Raw genomic sequence first — 20121 nt, 5'->3', positions numbered from 1 at the left:
CCAGGTGTGTCTTATAGAGTGAGTGTTCAGAGTGTTACCAGGTGTGTATTATAGAGTGAGTGTTCAGAGTGTTACCTGGTGTGTATTATAGAGTGAGTGTTCAGAGTGTTACCTGGTGTGTCTTATAGAGTGAGTGTTCAGAGTGTTACCTGGTGTGTATTATAGAGTGAGTGTTCAGAGTGTTACCAGGTGTGTCTTATAGAGTGAGTGTTCAGAGTGTTACCAGGTGTGTATTATAGAGTGAGTGTTCAGAGTGTTACCTGGTGTGTATTATAGAGTGAGTGTTCAGAGTGTTACCTGGTGTGTCTTATAGAGTGAGTGTTCAGAGTGTTACCTGGTGTGTATTATAGAGTGAGTGTTCAGAGTGTTACCAGGTGTGTCTTATAGAGTGAGTGTTCAGAGTGTTACCAGGTGTGTATTATAGAGTGAGTGTTCAGAGTGTTACCTGGTGTGTATTATAGAGTGAGTGTTCAGAGTGTTACTAGGTGTGTCTTATAGAGTGAGTGTTCAGAGTGTTACCAGGTGTGTATTATAGAGTGAGTGTTCAGAGTGTTACCTGGTGTGTATTATAGAGTGAGTGTTCAGCGTGTTACCTGGTGTGTCTTATAGAGTGAGTGTTCAGAGTGTTACCTGGTGTGTATTATAGAGTGAGTGTTCAGAGTGTTACCAGGTGTGTCTTATAGAGTGAGTGTTCAGAGTGTTACCAGGTGTGTATTATAGAGTGAGTGTTCAGAGTGTTACCTGGTGTGTATTATAGAGTGAGTGTTCAGAGTGTTACCAGGTGTGTATTATAGAGTGAGTGTTCAGAGTGTTACCTGGTGTGTCTTATAGAGTGAGTGTTCAGAGTGTTACCAGGTGTGTATTATAGAGTGAGTGTTCAGAGTGTTACCAGGTGTGTATTATAGAGTGAGTGTTCAGAGTGTTACCTGGTGTGTATTATAGAGTGAGTGTTCAGAGTGTTACCAGGTGTGTATTATAGAGTGAGTGTTCAGAGTGTTACCTGGCCAGGTGTGTATTATAGAGTGAGTGTTCAGAGTGTTACCAGGTGTGTATTATAGAGTGAGTGTTCATAGTGTTACCAGGTGTGTATTATAGAGTGAGTGTTCAGAGTGTTACCTGGCCAGGTGTGTCAGAGCCTCTGTCACGTTGCTGCCAGTGTAGGCACTGACCTCGTGGAACATCACTTTGTTTTCCTACGTGTGATATGAACACAACATAATACACTCGAATGGGATATGAACACACAACATAATACACACTAATGGGATATGAACACAACATAATACACACTAATGGGATATGAAAACAACATAATACCCACTAATGGGATATGAACACAACATAATACACACTAATGGGATATGAACACAACATATTACACACTAATGGGATATGAACACAACATAATACACACTAATGGGATATGAACACAACATAATACACACTAATGGGATATGAACACAACATAATACACACTAATGGGATATGAACACAACATATTACACACTAATGGGATATGAACACAACATATTACACACTAATGTTCATGTTCATGGGCACAACTGTGGACAATGACATGATTGGTTGAGGATCATACTGCAACATGAAAGGAACGCGCAAGCTTGGGAATAGATGGTCAATGTCTTCAATTGCATTGTAATGACGTTTTAATGAAGTTCAAGTGTCAAGTTTCTTTATTAGTTGTCATACAGAAGTACAGAATACTTTTATATAAAATGCTTCTTTCTGTTTTGCTCCAGAGATTGTGCTAGATAAAAATAGATAAGTATAAAATAAGTATAGTAAGTATAAAATAGAAGTCAAGTACGTAGACAAAAGTGTTCAGTATATACATATATACAATGTACAATGCAGAGTAGAAGTAACTGAGTTACAATATAATATACTATATACTATACAGTACAAAGCAGAAATGGAATGAGGTACAATTTAGATAAAATGTACAGTAAGGTGTAATGAGGTATGGGTTGTAGTGCGTGTGGATGTGTGTGCTGTGAGTGCATTTGATGGTTGTTACAAGTGTTATTATCATTTAGCATTCTGATGGCCTGAGGATAGAAGCTTCTTCTGAGTCTCTCTGTGCTTGCCATGAGACTCCGGTATCGCTTGCCTGACCGCAGCAGTTCAAAGAGGCAGTTGTTTGGGTGGCTGGAGTCTTTGATAATTATCTTAGCCTTACCCATGCACCTCTTGTTGTAAATGTTCTGGAGAGTGGGAAGCCCCCCTCCAATTGTGCGTTCGGCTGAACGGGCCACTCTCTGTAGTCTGCTACGGTCTTGTGCGGTGCTATTCCCAAACCAGGAGGTGATATTGCCAGTCAGGATGCTCTCTATTGTGCATGAGTAGAAGTTCTTAAAGATCTTCTGACTGACTTGGAACTTCCTTAGGTGCCTGAGGAAGTAGAGGCGTTGCCGTGCCTTCTTCACAACACTGTCAATGTGTGTGGTCCATGTCAAGTCCTCGGATATGTGGACTCCGAGGTACTTAAAACTGTTCACTCTCTCAACCGGTGCCCCGTCGATGCTGACCCCCGACCTCCTAAAGTCCACAATCATCTCCTTTGTTTTGCTGACGTTCAGGGAGAGGCTGTTCTCCTGACACCACTGCAACAGATTCTTTACCTCTTCCAGGTAGGCCCTCTCGTCGTTGGCAGAGATCAGGCCCATTACTACTGTGTCGTCAGCAAATTTGATGATTGTGTTGTTGTTCCACTGTGCCACACAGTCGTGTGTGTACAGGGAGTAGAGGATGGGACTCAGAACACAGCCCTGGGGGGCCCCTATGTTGAGGGTGATGGATGAGGAGGTGCAGTTGCCTGCTCTCACCACCTGGGGTCTACCCGTCAGGAAGTCCAAGACCCACTGGCAAGACCCAGGTCCCTGAGCTTGGCTATGAGTTTGGAGGGGACTATGGTATTGAATGCTGAGCTGTAGTCGATGAACAGCATTCTCACATAGTTCCCCTGCCTCTTGTCCAGGTGTGATGCTGCTGTGTGCAGCACATGGGCTATGGCGTCCTCTGTGGACCTGTTGGGGCGATATGCAAATTGCAGGGGGTCCAGGTTGATGGGGAGGGAGGAACAGATGTAGCCCTTTACTAGCTTCTCAAAGCACTTCATGGCTATGGAGGTGAGAGCTACAGGGCGGTAGTCGTTGAGGCAAGCGGGCGTAGATTTTTTGGGTACAGGGATAATGGTGGACTTCTTCAGACAGGTGGGGATGACAGCCTGTTCTAAGGACAGGTTAAATATGTCAGTGAATACCGGGGCCAGTTGGTCGGCACAGACTTTTAGGACGCGGCCGGGGATGTCGTCCGGTCCTGCTGCCTTCCTGATATTCACTTTCTTAAAGGTCCTCCTCACATCGTTCTGTTATCCTGAACACTGAGGGCTAGATCCACAAAGAATGGATTGCACGGAGCAAGTTGCAACCTTACTTACAATTCACTATGAATTCAAAATGGGGGACCCTGATGTAAACAAGACGAAAGTCTTTCTCTGGTCTGCATCCCCTTAACAATTGTGTGTATTGAGCCGTACTGTATTGTACCCATTCTGCAATTTGTTAATAAAACTTTCATTCAATCAATCTGCACGGTGTTTGATTGAATGACAATTTTATTAACAGATTGTAAGGGTGCAACTTGCTCCGTGCAATCCATTCTTTGTGGATCTAGCCCTGAGTCTCCATCAGCAGTGCCCCCCCCCCCCTCCATTGCAGTGTTCTTATGTAATTATAGGCTACTATAAAATACCCATACCCAATAGAGTATATTTTATTTTATATTATATAAGTGGGCAGTCCACTACCATTATAATTGTGTCAGAAGCTTCTGGGATTCAATCCCATGGTCAGCAGGGGTACTTGTTCCAAAGCTGGGAGTCTTAACCACTACTCTGTCTCTTAACCACTACACTGTCTCTTAACCACTACACTGTCTCTGTCTCTTAACCACTACACTGTATCTTAACCACTACACTGTCTCTGTCTCTTAACCACTACACTGTCTCTTAACGACTACACTGTCTCTTAACCACTACACTGTCTCTTAACCACTACACTGTCTCTGTCTCTTAACCACTACACTCTCTTAACCACTACACTGTCTCTTAACCACTACACTGTCTCTTAACCACTACACTGTCTCTTAACCACTACACTGTCTCTTAACCACTACACTGTCTCTGTCTCTTAACCACTACTCTGTCTCTTAACCACTACACTGTCTCTTAACCACTACACTGTCTCTTAACCACTACACTGTCTCTGTCTCTTAACCACTACACTGTCTCTGTCTCTTAACCACTACACTGTCTCTTAACCACTACACTGTCTCTGTCTCTTAACCACTACACTGTCTCTTAACCACTACACTGTCTCTTAACCACTACACTGTCTCTGTCTCTTAACCACTACACTCTCTTAACCACTACACTGTCTCTTAACCACTACACTGTCTCTTAACTACTACACTGTCTCTTAACCACTACACTGTCTCTTAACCACTACACTGTCTCTGTCTCTTAACCACTACACTGTATCTTAACCACTACACTGTCTCTTAACCACTACACTGTCTCTTAACCACTACACTGTCTCTTAACCACTACACTGTCTCTGTCTCTTAACCACTACACTGTCTCTTAACCACTACACTGTCTCTTAACCACTAGAGTGTCTCTGTCTCTTAACCACTACACTGTCTCTTAACCACTACACTGTATCTTAACCACTACACTGTCTCTTAACCACTACTGTCTCTTAACCACTACACTGTCTCTTAACCACTACACTGTCTCTGTCTCTTAACCACTACACTGTCTCTTAACTACTACACTGTCTCTTAACCACTACACTGTCTCTTAACCACTACACTGTCTCTGTCTCTTAACCACTACACTGTCTCTTAACCACTACACTGTCTCTTAACCACTACACCGTCTCTTAACCACTACACTGTCTCTTAACCACTACACTGTCTCTGTCTCTTAACCACTACACTGTCTCTTAACCACTACACTGTCTCTTAACCACTAGAGTGTCTCTGTCTCTTAACCACTACACTGTCTCTTAACCACTACACTGTATCTTAACCACTACACTGTCTCTTAACCACTACTGTCTCTTAACCACTACACTGTCTCTTAACCACTACACTGTCTCTTAACCACTACACTGTCTCTGTCTCTTAACCACTACACTGTCTCTTAACCACTACACTGTCTCTTAACCACTACACTGTCTCTTAACCACTACTCTGTCTCTTAACCACTACACTGTCTCTTAACCACTACACTGTCTCTTAACCACTACTCTGTCTCTTAACCACTACACTGTCTCTTAACCACTACACTGTCTCTTAACCACTACACTGTCTCTTAACCACTACACTGTCTCTGTATCTTAACCACTACACTGTCTCTTAACCACTACACTGTCTCTGTCTCTTAACCACTACACTGTCTCTTAACCACTACACTGTCTCTTAACCACTACACTGTCTCTGTCTCTTAACAACTACACTGTATCTTAACCACTACACTGTCTCTTAACCACTACACTGTCTCTTAACCACTACACTGTCTCTTAACCACTACACTGTCTCTTAGCCACTACACTGTCTCTTAACCACTACTCTGTCTCTTAACCACTACACTGTCTCTTAACCACTACACTGTCTCTTAACCACTACACTGTCTCTTAACCACTACACTGTCTCTTAACCACTACACTGTCTCTGTCTCTTAACCACTACACTGTCTCTTAACCACTACACTGTCTCTGTCTCTTAACCACTACACTGTCTCTTAACCACTACACTGTCTCTTAACCACTACACTGTTTCTTAACCACTACACTGTCTCTTAACCACTACACTGTCTCTGTCTCTTAACCACTACACTGTCTCTTAAACACTACAATGTCTCTTAACCACTACACTGTATCTTAACCACTACTCTGTCTCTTAACCACTACACTGTCTCTTAACCACTACACTGTCGCTTAACAACTACACTGTCTCTTAACAACTACACTGTCTCTGTCTCTTAACCACTACACTGTCTCTTAACCACTACACTGTATCTTAACCACTACACTGTCTCTTAACCACTACACTGTCTCTGTCTCTTAACCACTACACTGTCTCTTAACCACTACACTGTCTCTGTCTCTTAACCACTAAACTGTCTCTTAACCACTACACTGTCGCTTAACCACTACACTGTCTCTTAACCACTACACTGTCTCTTAACCACTACACTGTCTCTTAACCACTACACTGTCTCTGTCTCTTAACCACTACACTGTCTCTTAACCACTACACTGTCTCTGTCTCTTAACCACTACACTGTCTCTTAACCACTACACTGTCTCTTAACCACTACACTGTCTCTTAACCACTACACTGTCTCTTAACCACTACACTGTCTCTTAACCACTACACTGTCTCTGTCTCTTAACCACTACACTGTCTCTTAACCACTACACGGTCTCTGTCTCTTAACCACTACACTGTCTCTTAACCACTACACTGTCTCTTAACCCCTACACTGTCTCTGTCTCTTAACCACTACACTGTCTCTTAACCACTACACGGTCTCTGTCTCTTAACCACTACACTGTCTCTTAACCACTACACTGTCTCTTAACCACTACACTGTCTCTTAACCACTACACTGTCTCTGTCTCTTAACCACTACACTGTCTCTTAACCATTACACTGTCTCTTAACCACTACACTGTCTCTGTCTCTTAACCACTACACTGTCTCTTAACCACTACACTGTCTCTGTCTCTTAACCACTACACTGTCTCTTAACCACTACACTGTCTCTGTCTCTTAACCACTACACTGTCTCTTAACCACTACACTGTCTCTTAACCACTACACTGTCTCTGTCTCTTAACAACTACACTGTCTCTTAACCACTACACTGTCTCTTAACCACTACACTGTCTCTTAACCACTACACTGTCTCTTAACCACTACACTGTCTCTTAGCCACTACACTGTCTCTTAACCACTACACTGTCTCTTAACCACTACACTGTCTCTTAACCACTACACTGTCTCGTAACCACTACACTGTCTCTTAACAACTACACTGTCTCTGTCTCTTAACCACTACACTGTCTCTTAACCACTACACTGTCTCTGTCTCTTAACCACTACACTGTCTCTTAACCACTACACTGTCTCTTAACCACTACACTGTCTCTTAACCACTACACTGTCTCTGTCTCTTAACCACTACACTGTCTCTGTCTCTTAACCACTACACTGTCTCTTAAACACTACACTGTCTCTTAACCACTACACTGTATCTTAACCACTACACTGTATCTTAACCACTACTCTGTCTCTTAACCACTACACTGTCTCTTAACCACTACACTGTCGCTTAACAACTACACTGTCTCTTAACAACTACACTGTCTCTGTCTCTTAACCACTACACTGTCTCTTAACCACTACACTGTATCTTAACCACTACACTGTCTCTTAACCACTACACTGTCTCTGTCTCTTAACCACTACACTGTCTCTTAACCACTACACTGTCTCTGTCTCTTAACCACTACACTGTCTCTTAACCACTACACTGTCTCCGTCTCTTAACCACAACACTGTCTCTTAACCACTACACTGTCTCTTAACCACTACACTGTCTCTTAACCACTACACTGTCTCTTAACCACTACACTGTCGCTTAACCACTACACTGTCTCTTAACCACTACACTGTCTCTTAACCACTACACTGTCTCTTAACCACTACACTGTCTCTTAACCACTACATTGTCTCTGTCTCTTAACCACTACACTGTCTCTTAACCACTACACTGTCTCTGTCTCTTAACCACTACACTGTCTCTTAACCACTACACTGTCTCTTAACCACTACACTGTCTCTTAACCACTACACAGTCTCTTAACCACTACACTGTCTCTGTATCTTAACCACTACACTGTCTCTTAACCACTACACTGTCTCTGTCTCTTAACCACTACACTGTCTCTTAACCACTACACTGTCTCTTAACAACTACACTGTCTCTTAACCACTACACTGTCTCTGTCTCTTAACCACTACACTGTCTCTTAACCACTACACTGTCTCTTAACCACTACACTGTCTCTTAACCACTACACTGTCTCTTAACCACTACACTGTCTCTGTCTCTTAACCACTACACTGTCTCTTAACCACTACACTGTCTCTTAACCACTACACTGTCTCTTAACCACTACACTGTCTCTTAACCACTACACTGTCTCTTAACCACTACACTGTCTCTGTCTCTTAACCACTACACTGTCTCTTAAACACTACACTGTCTCTTAACCACTACACTGTCTCTTAACCACTACACTGTATCTTAACCACTACTCTGTCTCTTAACCACTACACTGTCTCTTAACCACTACACTGTCTCTGTCTCTTAACCACTACACTGTCTCTTAACCACTACACTGTCTCTTAACCACTACACTGTCTCTTAACCACTACACAGTCTCTTAACCACTACACTGTCTCTGTCTCTTAACCACTACACTGTCTCTTAACCACTACACTGTCTCTGTCTCTTAACCACTACACTGTCTCTTAACCACTACACTGTCTCTTAACCACTACACTGTCTCTGTCTCTTAACCACTACACTGTCTCTTAACCACTACACTGTCTCTTAACCACTACACTGTCTCTGTCTCTTAACCACTACACTGTCTCTTAACCACTACACTGTCTCTGTCTCTTAACCACTACACTGTCTCTTAACCACTACACTGTCTCTTAACCACTACACTGTCTCTTAACCACTACACTGTCTCTTAACCACTACACTGTCTCTGTCTCTTAACCACTACACTGTCTCTTAAACACTACACTGTCTCTTAACCACTACACTGTCTCTTAACCACTACACTGTATCTTAACCACTACTCTGTCTCTTAACCACTACACTGTCTCTTAACCACTACACTGTCGCTTAACAACTACACTGTCTCTTAACAACTACACTGTCTCTGTCTCTTAACCACTACACTGTCTCTTAACCACTACACTGTATCTTAACCACTACACTGTCTCTTAACCACTACACTGTCTCTGTCTCTTAACCACTACACTGTCTCTTAACCACTACACTGTCTCTGTCTCTTAACCACTACACTGTCTCTTAACCACTACACTGTCTCCGTATCTTAACCACAACACTGTCTCTTAACCACTACACTGTCTCTTAACCACTACACTGTCTCTTAACCACTACACTGTCTCTTAACCACTACACTGTCGCTTAACCACTACACTGTCTCTTAACCACTACACTGTCTCTTAACCACTACACTGTCTCTTAACCACTACACTGTCTCTGTCTCTTAACCACTACACTGTCTCTTAACCACTACACTGTCTCTGTCTCTTAACCACTACACTGTCTCTTAACCACTACACTGTCTCGTAACCACTACACTGTCTCTTAACCACTACACTGTCTCTTAACCACTACACTGGCTCTGTCTCTTAACCACTACACTGTCTCTTAACCACTACACTGTCTCTTAACCACTACACTGTATCTGTCTATTAACCACTACACTGTCTCTTAACCACTACACTGTCTCTTAAACACTATACTGTCTCTTAACCACTACACTGTCTCTTAACCACTACTCTGTCTCTTAACCACTACACTGTCTCTTAAGCACTACACTGTCTCTGTCTCTTAACCACTACACTGTCTCTTAACCACTACACTGTCTCTTAACCACTACACTGTCTCTTAACCACTACACTGTCTCTGTCTCTTAACCACTACACTGTCTCTTAACCACTACACTGTCTCTGTCTCTTAACCACTACACTGTATCTGTCTCTTAACCACTACACTGTCTCTTTACCACTACACTGTCTCTTAAACACTACACTGTCTCTTAACCACTACACTGTCTCTTAACCACTACACAGTCTCTTAACCACTACACTGTCTCTGTCTCTTAACCACTACACTGTCTCTTAACCACTACACTGTCTCTGTCTCTTAACCACTACACTGTCTCTTAACCACTACACTGTCTTTTAACCACTACACTGTCTCTGTCTCTTAACCACTACACTGTCTCTTAACCACTACACTGTCTCTTAACCACTACACTGTCTCTGTCTCTTAACCACTACACTGTCTCTTAACCACTACACTGTCTCTGTCTCTTAACCACTACACTGTCTCTTAACCACTACACTGTCTCTTAACCACTACACTGTCTCTTAACCACTACACTGTCTCTTAACCACTACACTGGCTCTGTCTCTTAACCACTACACTGTCTCTTAACCACTACACTGTCTCTTAACCACTACACTGTCTCTGTCTATTAACCACTACACTGTCTCTTAACCACTACACTGTCTCTTAACCACTACACTGTCTCTTAAACACTATACTGTCTCTTAACCACTACACTGTCTCTTAACCACTACTCTGTCTCTTAACCACTACACTGTCTCTTAACCACTACACTGCCTCTGTCTCTTAACCACTACACTGTCTCTTAACCACTACACTGTCTCTTAACCACTACACTGTCTCTTAACCACTACACTGTCTCTGTCTCTTAACCACTACACTGTCTCTTAGCCACTACACTGTCTCTGTCTCTTAACCACTACACTGTATCTGTCTCTTAACCACTACACTGTCTCTTAAACACTACACTGTCTCTTAACCACTACACTGTCTCTTAACCACTACACTGTCTCTTAACCACTACTCTGTCTCTTAACCACTACTCTGTCTCTTAACCACTACACTGTCTCTTAACCACTACTCTGTCTCTTAACCACTACACTGTCTCTTAACCACTACACTGTCTCTTAACCACTACACTGTCTCTGTTTCTTAACCACTACACTGTCTCTTAACCACTACACTGTATCTGTCTCTTAACCACTACACTGTCTCTTAACCATTACACTGTCTCTTAACCACTACACTGTCTCTGTCTCTTAACCACTACACTGTCTCTTAACCACTACACTGTCTCTGTCTCTTAACCACTACACTGTCTCTTAACCACTACACTGTCTCTGTCTCTTAACCACTACACTGTCTCTTAACCACTACACTGTCTCTTAACCACTACACTGTCTCTGTCTCTTAACAACTACACTGTCTCTTAACCACTACACTGTCTCTTAACCACTACACTGTCTCTTAACCACTACACTGTCTCTTAACCACTACACTGTCTCTTAGCCACTACACTGTCTCTTAACCACTACACTGTCTCTTAACCACTACACTGTCTCTTAACCACTACACTGTCTCTTAACCACTACACTGTCTCTTAACCACTACACTGTCTCTTAACAACTACACTGTCTCTGTCTCTTAACCACTACACTGTCTCTTAACCACTACACTGTCTCTTAACCACTACACTGTCTCTTAACCACTACACTGTCTCTTAACCACTACACTGTCTCTTAACCACTACACTGTCTCTGTCTCTTAACCACTACACTGTCTCTTAAACACTACACTGTCTCTTAACCACTACACTGTCTCTTAACCACTACACTGTATCTTAACCACTACTCTGTCTCTTAACCACTACACTGTCTCTTAACCACTACACTGTCGCTTAACAACTACACTGTATCTTAACAACTACACTGTCTCTGTCTCTTAACCACTACACTGTCTCTTAACCACTACACTGTATCTTAACCACTACACTGTCTCTTAACCACTACACTGTCTCTGTCTCTTAACCACTACACTGTCTCTTAACCACTACACTGTCTCTGTCTCTTAACCACTACACTGTCTCTTAACCACTACACTGTCTCCGTCTCTTAACCACAACACTGTCTCTTAACCACTACACTGTCTCTTAACCACTACACTGTCTCTTAACCACTACACTGTCTCTTAACCACTACACTGTCGCTTAACCACTACACTGTCTCTTAACCACTACACTGTCTCTTAACCACTACACAGTCTCTTAACCACTACACTGTCTCTGTCTCTTAACTACTACACTGTCTCTTACCCACTACACTGTCTCTGTCTCTTAACCACTACACTGTCTCTTAACCACTACACTGTCTCTTAACCACTACACTGTCTCTTAACCACTACACTGTCTCTGTCTCTTAACCACTACACTGTCTCTTAACCACTACACTGTCTCTTAACCACTACACTGTCTCTGTCTCTTAACCACTACACTGTCTCTTAACCACTACACTGTCTCTGTCTCTTAACCACTACACTGTCTCTTAACCACTACACTGTCTCTTAACCACTACACTGTCTCTTAACCACTACACTGTCTCTTAACCACTACACTGGCTCTGTCTCTTAACCACTACACTGTCTCTTAACCACTACACTGTCTCTTAACCACTACACTGTCTCTGTCTATTAACCACTACACTGTCTCTTAACCACTACACTGTCTCTTAAACACTATACTGTCTCTTAACCACTACACTGTCTCTTAACCACTACTCTGTCTCTTAACCACTACACTGTCTCTTAACCACTACACTGTCTCTGTCTCTTAACCACTACACTGTCTCTTAACCACTACACTGTCTCTTAACCACTACACTGTCTCTTAACCACTACACTGTCTCTGTCTCTTAACCACTACACTGTCTCTTAACCACTACACTGTCTCTGTCTCTTAACCACTACACTGTATCTGTCTCTTAACCACTACACTGTCTCTTAACCACTACACAGTCTCTTAACCACTACACTGTCTCTGTCTCTTAACCACTACACTGTCTCTTAACCACTACACTGTCTCTGTCTCTTAACCACTACACTGTCTCTTAACCACTACACTGTCTCTTAACCACTACACTGTCTCTTAACCACTACACTGTCTCTGTCTCTTAACCACTACACTGTCTCTTTTTTTTTTTTTTCACTTTTTTGTTTATTATACTTTTTTGAGGACATAGACATTATAAGTATATGTCTGTATATATACATTGTTGTATTGTCATTGTCCACATAGAACAGATAACAACATTAAACAGAAGAAAATAAAATAAAAAAATAAAAAACAAGAAAAAATAAAACAGAGTTCAAAAGTAAATAATAATACAAACAAACACTGACTTGGTCGCTCGACAGTCGTCTCAAACGTATATACATAGTATATCAAATATATAGCACATGTTTAGGTACCCAAATATGCTTCTCCAATGTATATCCGGTATATCAAATAACTCACGTTGAATTAACGTTCACACAGATGAATACCAACAAGCAGCATACAAATTGTTATTCTGGAATAGTATGGAACTGTACATCATCCACAAGTACAAAGAATGAACCCCACGTTTTCTTGAACATAGATGAAGAACCTCTCAGAGTGCATCTTATCTTTTCAAGTTTGATAAAGTATAGTATGTCTCTAATCCAGTGAAGGTGAGTGGGGGGAGCAGCGGACTTCCATTTAAACAGAATCAGCCGCCTGGCCAGTAGAGTGGTAAATGCCACAATGTGTGCTTTGTGCTTTGAAAGTGATAACATAGGTGGGGAGTATCCAAAAAGCGCTGTCAATACATTTGGTTCAAGATTTGTCTCAATACTTCCCGAGATGGTTTCAAAAATATTTGTCCAATACCTGTGCAAGGAGGGGCATGTCCAAAACATGTGAGTATATGTGGCTGGGGCCGAATGACATCTATCACATATAGGATCGATATCTTCATACATTTTGGCTAATCTGACTTTCGTCAGGTGTACTCGATGAACAATTTTGCATTGTATCAGCCCGTGTCTTGCACAAATAGAAGAAGAATGAACAAGACGTAGAATGTCAACCCAAATGTCATCCGAGATCTCCTCCTCTAAATCCTCCTCCCATTTACTTTTAATATTGTGTATTGTGGTTGGACATAAGGAGAGAATGAGATTGTACATAGTCGATATCATGCCCTTGATGGAAGACATCGGGGTTAAAAAGGAGTCGATGGGTGTTACCTCTGGAAGGTTGGGAAATATAGGGTTAATGCTACAGACATAGCTACGAATCTGTAGATACCGAAAGAAATGTCGGCTATGGATTGAATATTTCTCTGATAATTGCTGAAAGGAGGCAAAAACATTATCTATATATAGGTCACCTAGTGTTTTAATACCGAGTGAGGCCCATAAGGAGAATGCTCCATCCATCAATGAGGGGTGAAATAAAGGGTTAGCTGCTATCGGGGCCAAGTGGGATAGAGTTTTAAACCCAAAGTGGCGTCTGAATTGATTCCAAATTCTGAATGTAGTTTTAACGATTATATTTTTGAAGTAGGGGGCCAATGGAGAACTAATGGGGGCATGTATAAGACCGGTTAGTGAAGCAGGTTTGACAGATGAGGCTTCGATGTCAACCCACATAGGGCACACCAGAGGTTTGTCTGACTGTAGCCATTGCTGTATGATTCTGAGATTGGCTGCCCAATAGTAGGCTCTGAAGTTAGGTAGAGCCATGCCACCCAGAGATCTACTCCTTTGTAATAGAGCTTTACTAATTCTGGGAACTTTGTTATTCCAAATAAATTTGGACACTAGGCTGTCAATTTTTTGAAAGAATGAGTGGGGAAGAAAGATAGGCAGGCACTGGACAAGATAAGAAAACCTTGGGAGAGAGTTCATCTTAACGCAATTGATACGTGCAGCAAGAGAGAGAGGTAATAATGACCAACGTTCAAAATCTTCCTGAAATCGAGTCAGTAGAGAGCCAAAATGAAATTTGAATAGGTCCCCAAATGTATCCCTAATTTGGATACCGAGATATTTGAAGCCATGGGGGGAAATTTTCAATGGGAAGTTATGCAGTGGATAACTTCGAGCTTCTGCATTCAATGGAAGAAGTTCACTTTTGTCTAAATTTAGTTTATACCCTGAAATACGGCCAAATCGGGTGAATATGTCAAGTGCAGCTGGAATAGATGTGGAGATGTCAGACACGTATAGAAGCAGGTCATCTGCATATAGGGAGGTCCTCTGTTCAACACCCCCTCTGATTATACCTTTTATACGAAGGTCTGATCGAAGTGCGATGGCCAACGGTTCAATGGCAACATCGAACAGGAGTGGGCTCAAATTGCAACCCTGTCTCGTGGAGCGGTGTAGATGGAACTGTGCTGAACGTGTGTTGTTAGTCCTTACTGAGGCAGTGGGAGAGGTGTAAAGTAATTTCACCCAAGCTACAAAGTTATCCCCCAGTCCAAACTTTTTCAATGTGTCGAAAAGATATCCCCACTCCACACGGTCAAAAGCTTTGGCCGCATCTAGTGAGATGACAGCCTCCGGGCTAGTTGTGGAGGAAGGGCTATATATGACATTAAAGAGACGTCTAATGTTGGAAAATGAATATCTATTCTGGATAAAACCTGTTTGGTCTGGAGATATGATAGTGGGAAGGACAGGTTCTAAGCGCATAGCTAAGAGCTTTGATAGAAGCTTTAAATCTACCGACACAAAGCGGCACGGTGGTGTAGTGGTTAACACTGTCGCCTCACAGCAAGAAGGTCCAGGGTTCGATTCCCACTTGGGGACCAGGTTTCCATGATGCCAGGTACTCAGGTGGGGTATCTCCCAGGCCTTTCTGTGTGGAGTTTGCATGTTCTCCCCGTGCTCGCAAGGGTTTCCCCCCCGATAAGATAAACCCAATGGAAAAACATGCACAACAGATCGCTAACGCTGTGGCGTCCTTGACGAAGACGGACAGGAGCACTTGGATTGGTCCCCGGGGCGCGGCTCACGTTGACGCCCTATCTGCTCCCGGCTGCCCATGGGGGGAAGGACAACGGGATGGGAAAAGTGCAGAGAGACATTTCATCGGCGACTCAGTGCATGTGTGTGTGTGTTCCTGTGGGTCGCCCATCTCGCGTGTGTGTGTTAAACTGCATGACAAATAAAGACTTCTAGTCTAACAATTATTATTATTATTATTATTATAACTGACTGACAGGACGATAACTTCCACAGGATAGGGGGTCTTTATCTTTTTTTAGCAACAGAGAAATCGAGGCTTGAGTAAGGGATGGGGGTAACTTAAGTGACCTAAATGAATCTGCATACATGTCAATTAAAATGGGTGCCAGTTTATCAAAGAATTTCCTGTAGAACTCTATAGGGTAACCATCTAGCCCCGGACACTTCCCTGTTTGCATAGAGTAGGCGGCCTCTCTGAGCTCATCTATCGTGACTGGTCCCTCCAGCCCTGTGGCAGCCTCCGGGTTTATCTGTGGTATATCCAATGAATTAAAAAAATTATCATAGGCAGAAGGGTCAGAGGTTTGTTCAGATGTATATAAGGAGGAATAAAAGTTTTTAAATTCTTCATTAATTAGCTTGGGATCCGTAGTTAAACCATTGGTTGTCTGGATTTGAGGGATCTGATGTGAGGCAGAGGCCTGTCGTAACTTATGGGCCAATAATTTATTAGACTTGTCTCCATGCTCATAGTACGTCTGTCTGGATTTAATCATTAGATCCTCCACGTAAGCAGAGGAGAGGACATCAAATTTAGCTTGGAGGGAGAGACGTTCTTTATAGACATCCGGGGATGGTTGAGTAGCATGTATGTTATCTAATTGACTAATCTGCTTAGTCAAGTCACTCATCTGTCTTTTTCTAACCTTCCTTTCATAGGCGCTATATGAGATTATCTCACCCCTCAGATATGCCTTCAATGTCTCCCATAGTAAAGATGCTGAAATCTCAGGGGTCTTATTGGTCGATATAAAAAAATCGATTTGGTTGTGTATGAAATTAACGAAATTCTCATTTGACAATAAACGGCAATTTAGGCGCCAGGGAGGTGGCGAGTTGTTATATTCCTGGAAGCACAACTCCAGAAGCACTGGAGCATGATCCGACAATACGATCGCTTCATAAGAGCAGGAGTGTAGTGATGGGATGAGTCGATTATCAATCAGAAAAAAGTCAATACGAGAATAAGTTTGATGAACATGTGAAAAGAAAGAATATTGTCTTCCTTGTGGGTTTAAAAATCGCCAGGGGTCAGAGACCTTGAATTCATTCATAAAGGCATGAATGATTTTGGCAGATCTTGAAGGTACACTATTCCTGGGTGATGAGCGATCTAATCTAGGATTAATCCAGACATTGTGGTCTCCACCCTGAATCAGATAATGTGTTGACATATCAGGTATCCTGGCAAACAGTGTTTGAAAAAAGTTCTCATTGTCCCAATTGGGGCCGTATACATTAGCCAGAATTACTGGTACATCATACAGCCGTCCTATAACTATCACAAATCTCCCGCCAGGATCCGAGATAATATCGGAGTAAACAAAGTTGACAGATTTATGGATTAGAATGGCTACCCCTCTGGATTTCCCTTGAAATGACGAATGATAAACCTGACCCACCCATCTCCTCTTTAATTTGATATGATCCGTTCCCTTTAAGTGGGTCTCTTGAAGGAAAGCAATGTTAGCGCCAAGATGTTGAAGATGATGTATCACCTTACTACATTTGATCGGTTGATTTAGGCCTCTGCAATTCCAGCTGCAAAACCTAAGTACACCTCCCGACCGCTGTGCTGATCTAGGTTGGGTCATAATACCGGCAAGATAATGAATAGATGTGCTGGGTACACCACAAATGAGAAACACTGAAAACAATAAAATAAAACTGCAATAGGGCGACCAAGCCAAGTACACAAAAATAAAAAAGAACTGATACAGACAACATTACTCCCCCTTCCCCCCCCCCCCTCCCTCCTCCCCCCTCTCCCCTCCCTCCTCCCCCCTCCCCCCTCCCCCCTCACGCCGAAGCATCTCCCGCTGAGATACGCGTGTGGTGTGGTGCCCGGAGCTCCTGCCCTCTCCCGAGTTTCGTGGTCTCTGTCCAGCAGAGAGATTTTTACAACTTTTTGAACTAAACCTATAAACTGAAGCTATGGCATCAGATATGGCCACAAGTAAATGTCTCACATTTAGCAGATGGACTTTATATGAACTAATAACTGCAATAAAGTGCATATACGTATTGCACGTGTGCCTGCGTTAATGCTGCACTTACACACCTGAAATGGGCTTTGAGTGAAAATAATAAGTGTGTGCGTGCACCTGCTGCCCATGCATAATGAAAAAAAAAAAAAAAGCTTTAGATGAAATAGTAAATGTAGTATTCATACCAACGCAGTGAATGGGCTTTAAGCGAGATCATATTAAATGCATGCGTATATGTGCTGCACCTATCTGTGCAGTAAGTAGGCTTTTTAGGAGAAATAATAATAAATGCATACGTACTGTGTGTTCGCACATACACACACACACATGCCTGTCCAGGAATGTATGTGTACTCACACACATTCATATAGCCATGTGCATGCAAACAAGCCTATAGTACCACACTAATTGTCAAAAATTCATGTTCTTGGAGAGCTAACGAAAAAAAAAAAAAAAAGCGAACAAGCTGCAATAATAATAATAATAATAATAATAATATACAGTAGTGAAGATGGTCGTGATAATAATAATGACAATAATAATAACACTAAGCAAAACACGTTACATTAAAGTATGTTGCGTGACTCACTTGAAAGAGTTTGCATACTTTGATTAAGTGTCTCGAAAAAAAGCGAATAACAAGCTGCAATAATAATAATAAAAGAAGAAGAAAAAAAAAAGACAGTAGTGAAGATGATCATGATAATGGAAATAATAATAATGACAATAATAACACTAAACAAAACCTGCTATATTAAAGTATGGCAAGAGGCTTGACGAGCGAAACTAAACCAATACAGCTGCACTGTGTTAATCAACAAGCTACTGTACAGCATAACCAAATTGACTGCACTAATTCAACACAGTAGATCATTAATTAAATATATTAATATAAATATTCAGTAGGCTCCTATGCAGTTCTTTAGTGATCGATTATCCTCCAATAATAGTAGGCATAGCATTGGTGAAATAATAATGAAGTAAATAGAAAAGACAGTTCAAATGTTCAGAGATACATAACCAATTGACTGCTCTAATTCAACACCGTAGATCATTAATTAGATATAAATATGGCTATGGGCAAATGTCTATGGGTGGAAAAAAAAAATTAAGTAAAGAGATAGAAGTTCAAATGTTCATAGAACAGTCACTTATCTTGATCCGTTGGTTGTCATCTTAGTGTTCAACAGTTGCTGGGCCGCTTTTATTAGTTTTCTGATGAAGATTGTTCTGCTTGAGAAACACATCAGCGTCCTCTTTTGAATGACACATCACCTGCTTCCCTTTGAAGTCGATCTGTAATGATGTGGGCCAACGCATTCTATAGACAATGCCATTGTCTTGTAGGGCTATTTTGGCCTCGAGAAACATCTCCTTTCTCATCTTTTGAATGGCCGGTGGGATGTCCTGAAAGATTTGGATTTTGGCACCTTCAAATGTGAGGGACCGCTTTTCCCTAGCCAGTTGTTGAATTTTATTCTTCTCTTGGAGACGGAGAAAGCGAACCCAAACATTACGAGGCGGGCGGCCTGCAGGTGGACGTGTGTTCGGGGCCCGGTGCGCTGTTTGTAGCTCGATGCGCCTCGGGAGCGCGTCAGGGCCGAACAGGTTCGAGAAGAACGTCTCGAAAAATGCGGTTGGGTCGGGACCTTCTCTCCCCTCGGGAAGGCCGTGGATTTTAAGGTTAAACCTTCTGCTGCGATTTTCCAGGTCGATATTCCTCTCCGTCAGGTATGATATTTCTTTTTCTAATTTGAGGAGTCGGCTGTCAGCTTGTTGGGTGTGGTCCTCCACGTCGCTGACGCGCTGTTCCATAGTATCGACTCTTGTTGTCAAACCTGTCAGCTTTCCATCCATGGCTGTCAATGCAGATTGGATTTGATCCACTTGTTTGGCGATTTTGTTAGAGACATCAGTCCCGTCTTTAATAGCCTTCATTAGGTCACCTAGATTTAATTCCGCTGAGTCTGTCATGACTGTTGGCGGCGTGTGACGTATGCGTCGTCTTGGCTGTATGTCTACAAGCGTGTCGGGAGGGCCTTGGCTCCGTAGTCCTTTACTCATTTAATAAATGACATTTAAATTAAATCC

At 42.2% G+C, this 20121-nt stretch overlaps 1 protein-coding gene across 1 annotated transcript in view; it reads right to left on the bottom strand.

Moving 5' to 3' along the window:
• The window catches only part of cracr2ab (calcium release activated channel regulator 2Ab), a gene marked incomplete at both ends in the record, with an annotated part of 215482 nt that overhangs the window by 48732 nt on the left and 146629 nt on the right, over nt 1-20121 (bottom strand). Inside the window, one exon of the mRNA XM_084325246.1 lies at nt 1117-1193. Coding sequence (XP_084181372.1) covers nt 1117-1193 — 77 coding nt within the window. The remainder of the gene's footprint in view (nt 1-1116; nt 1194-20121) is intronic.

The sequence above is a fragment of the Notolepis coatsorum genome (genome assembly GCF_963971535.1).
Source record: "Notolepis coatsorum genome assembly, chromosome: 1".
NCBI lineage: Eukaryota > Metazoa > Chordata > Actinopteri > Aulopiformes > Paralepididae > Notolepis > Notolepis coatsorum.
Note: the sequence above shows the minus strand (reverse complement) of the source record. Positions and strands in the feature narration are given on the sequence as shown.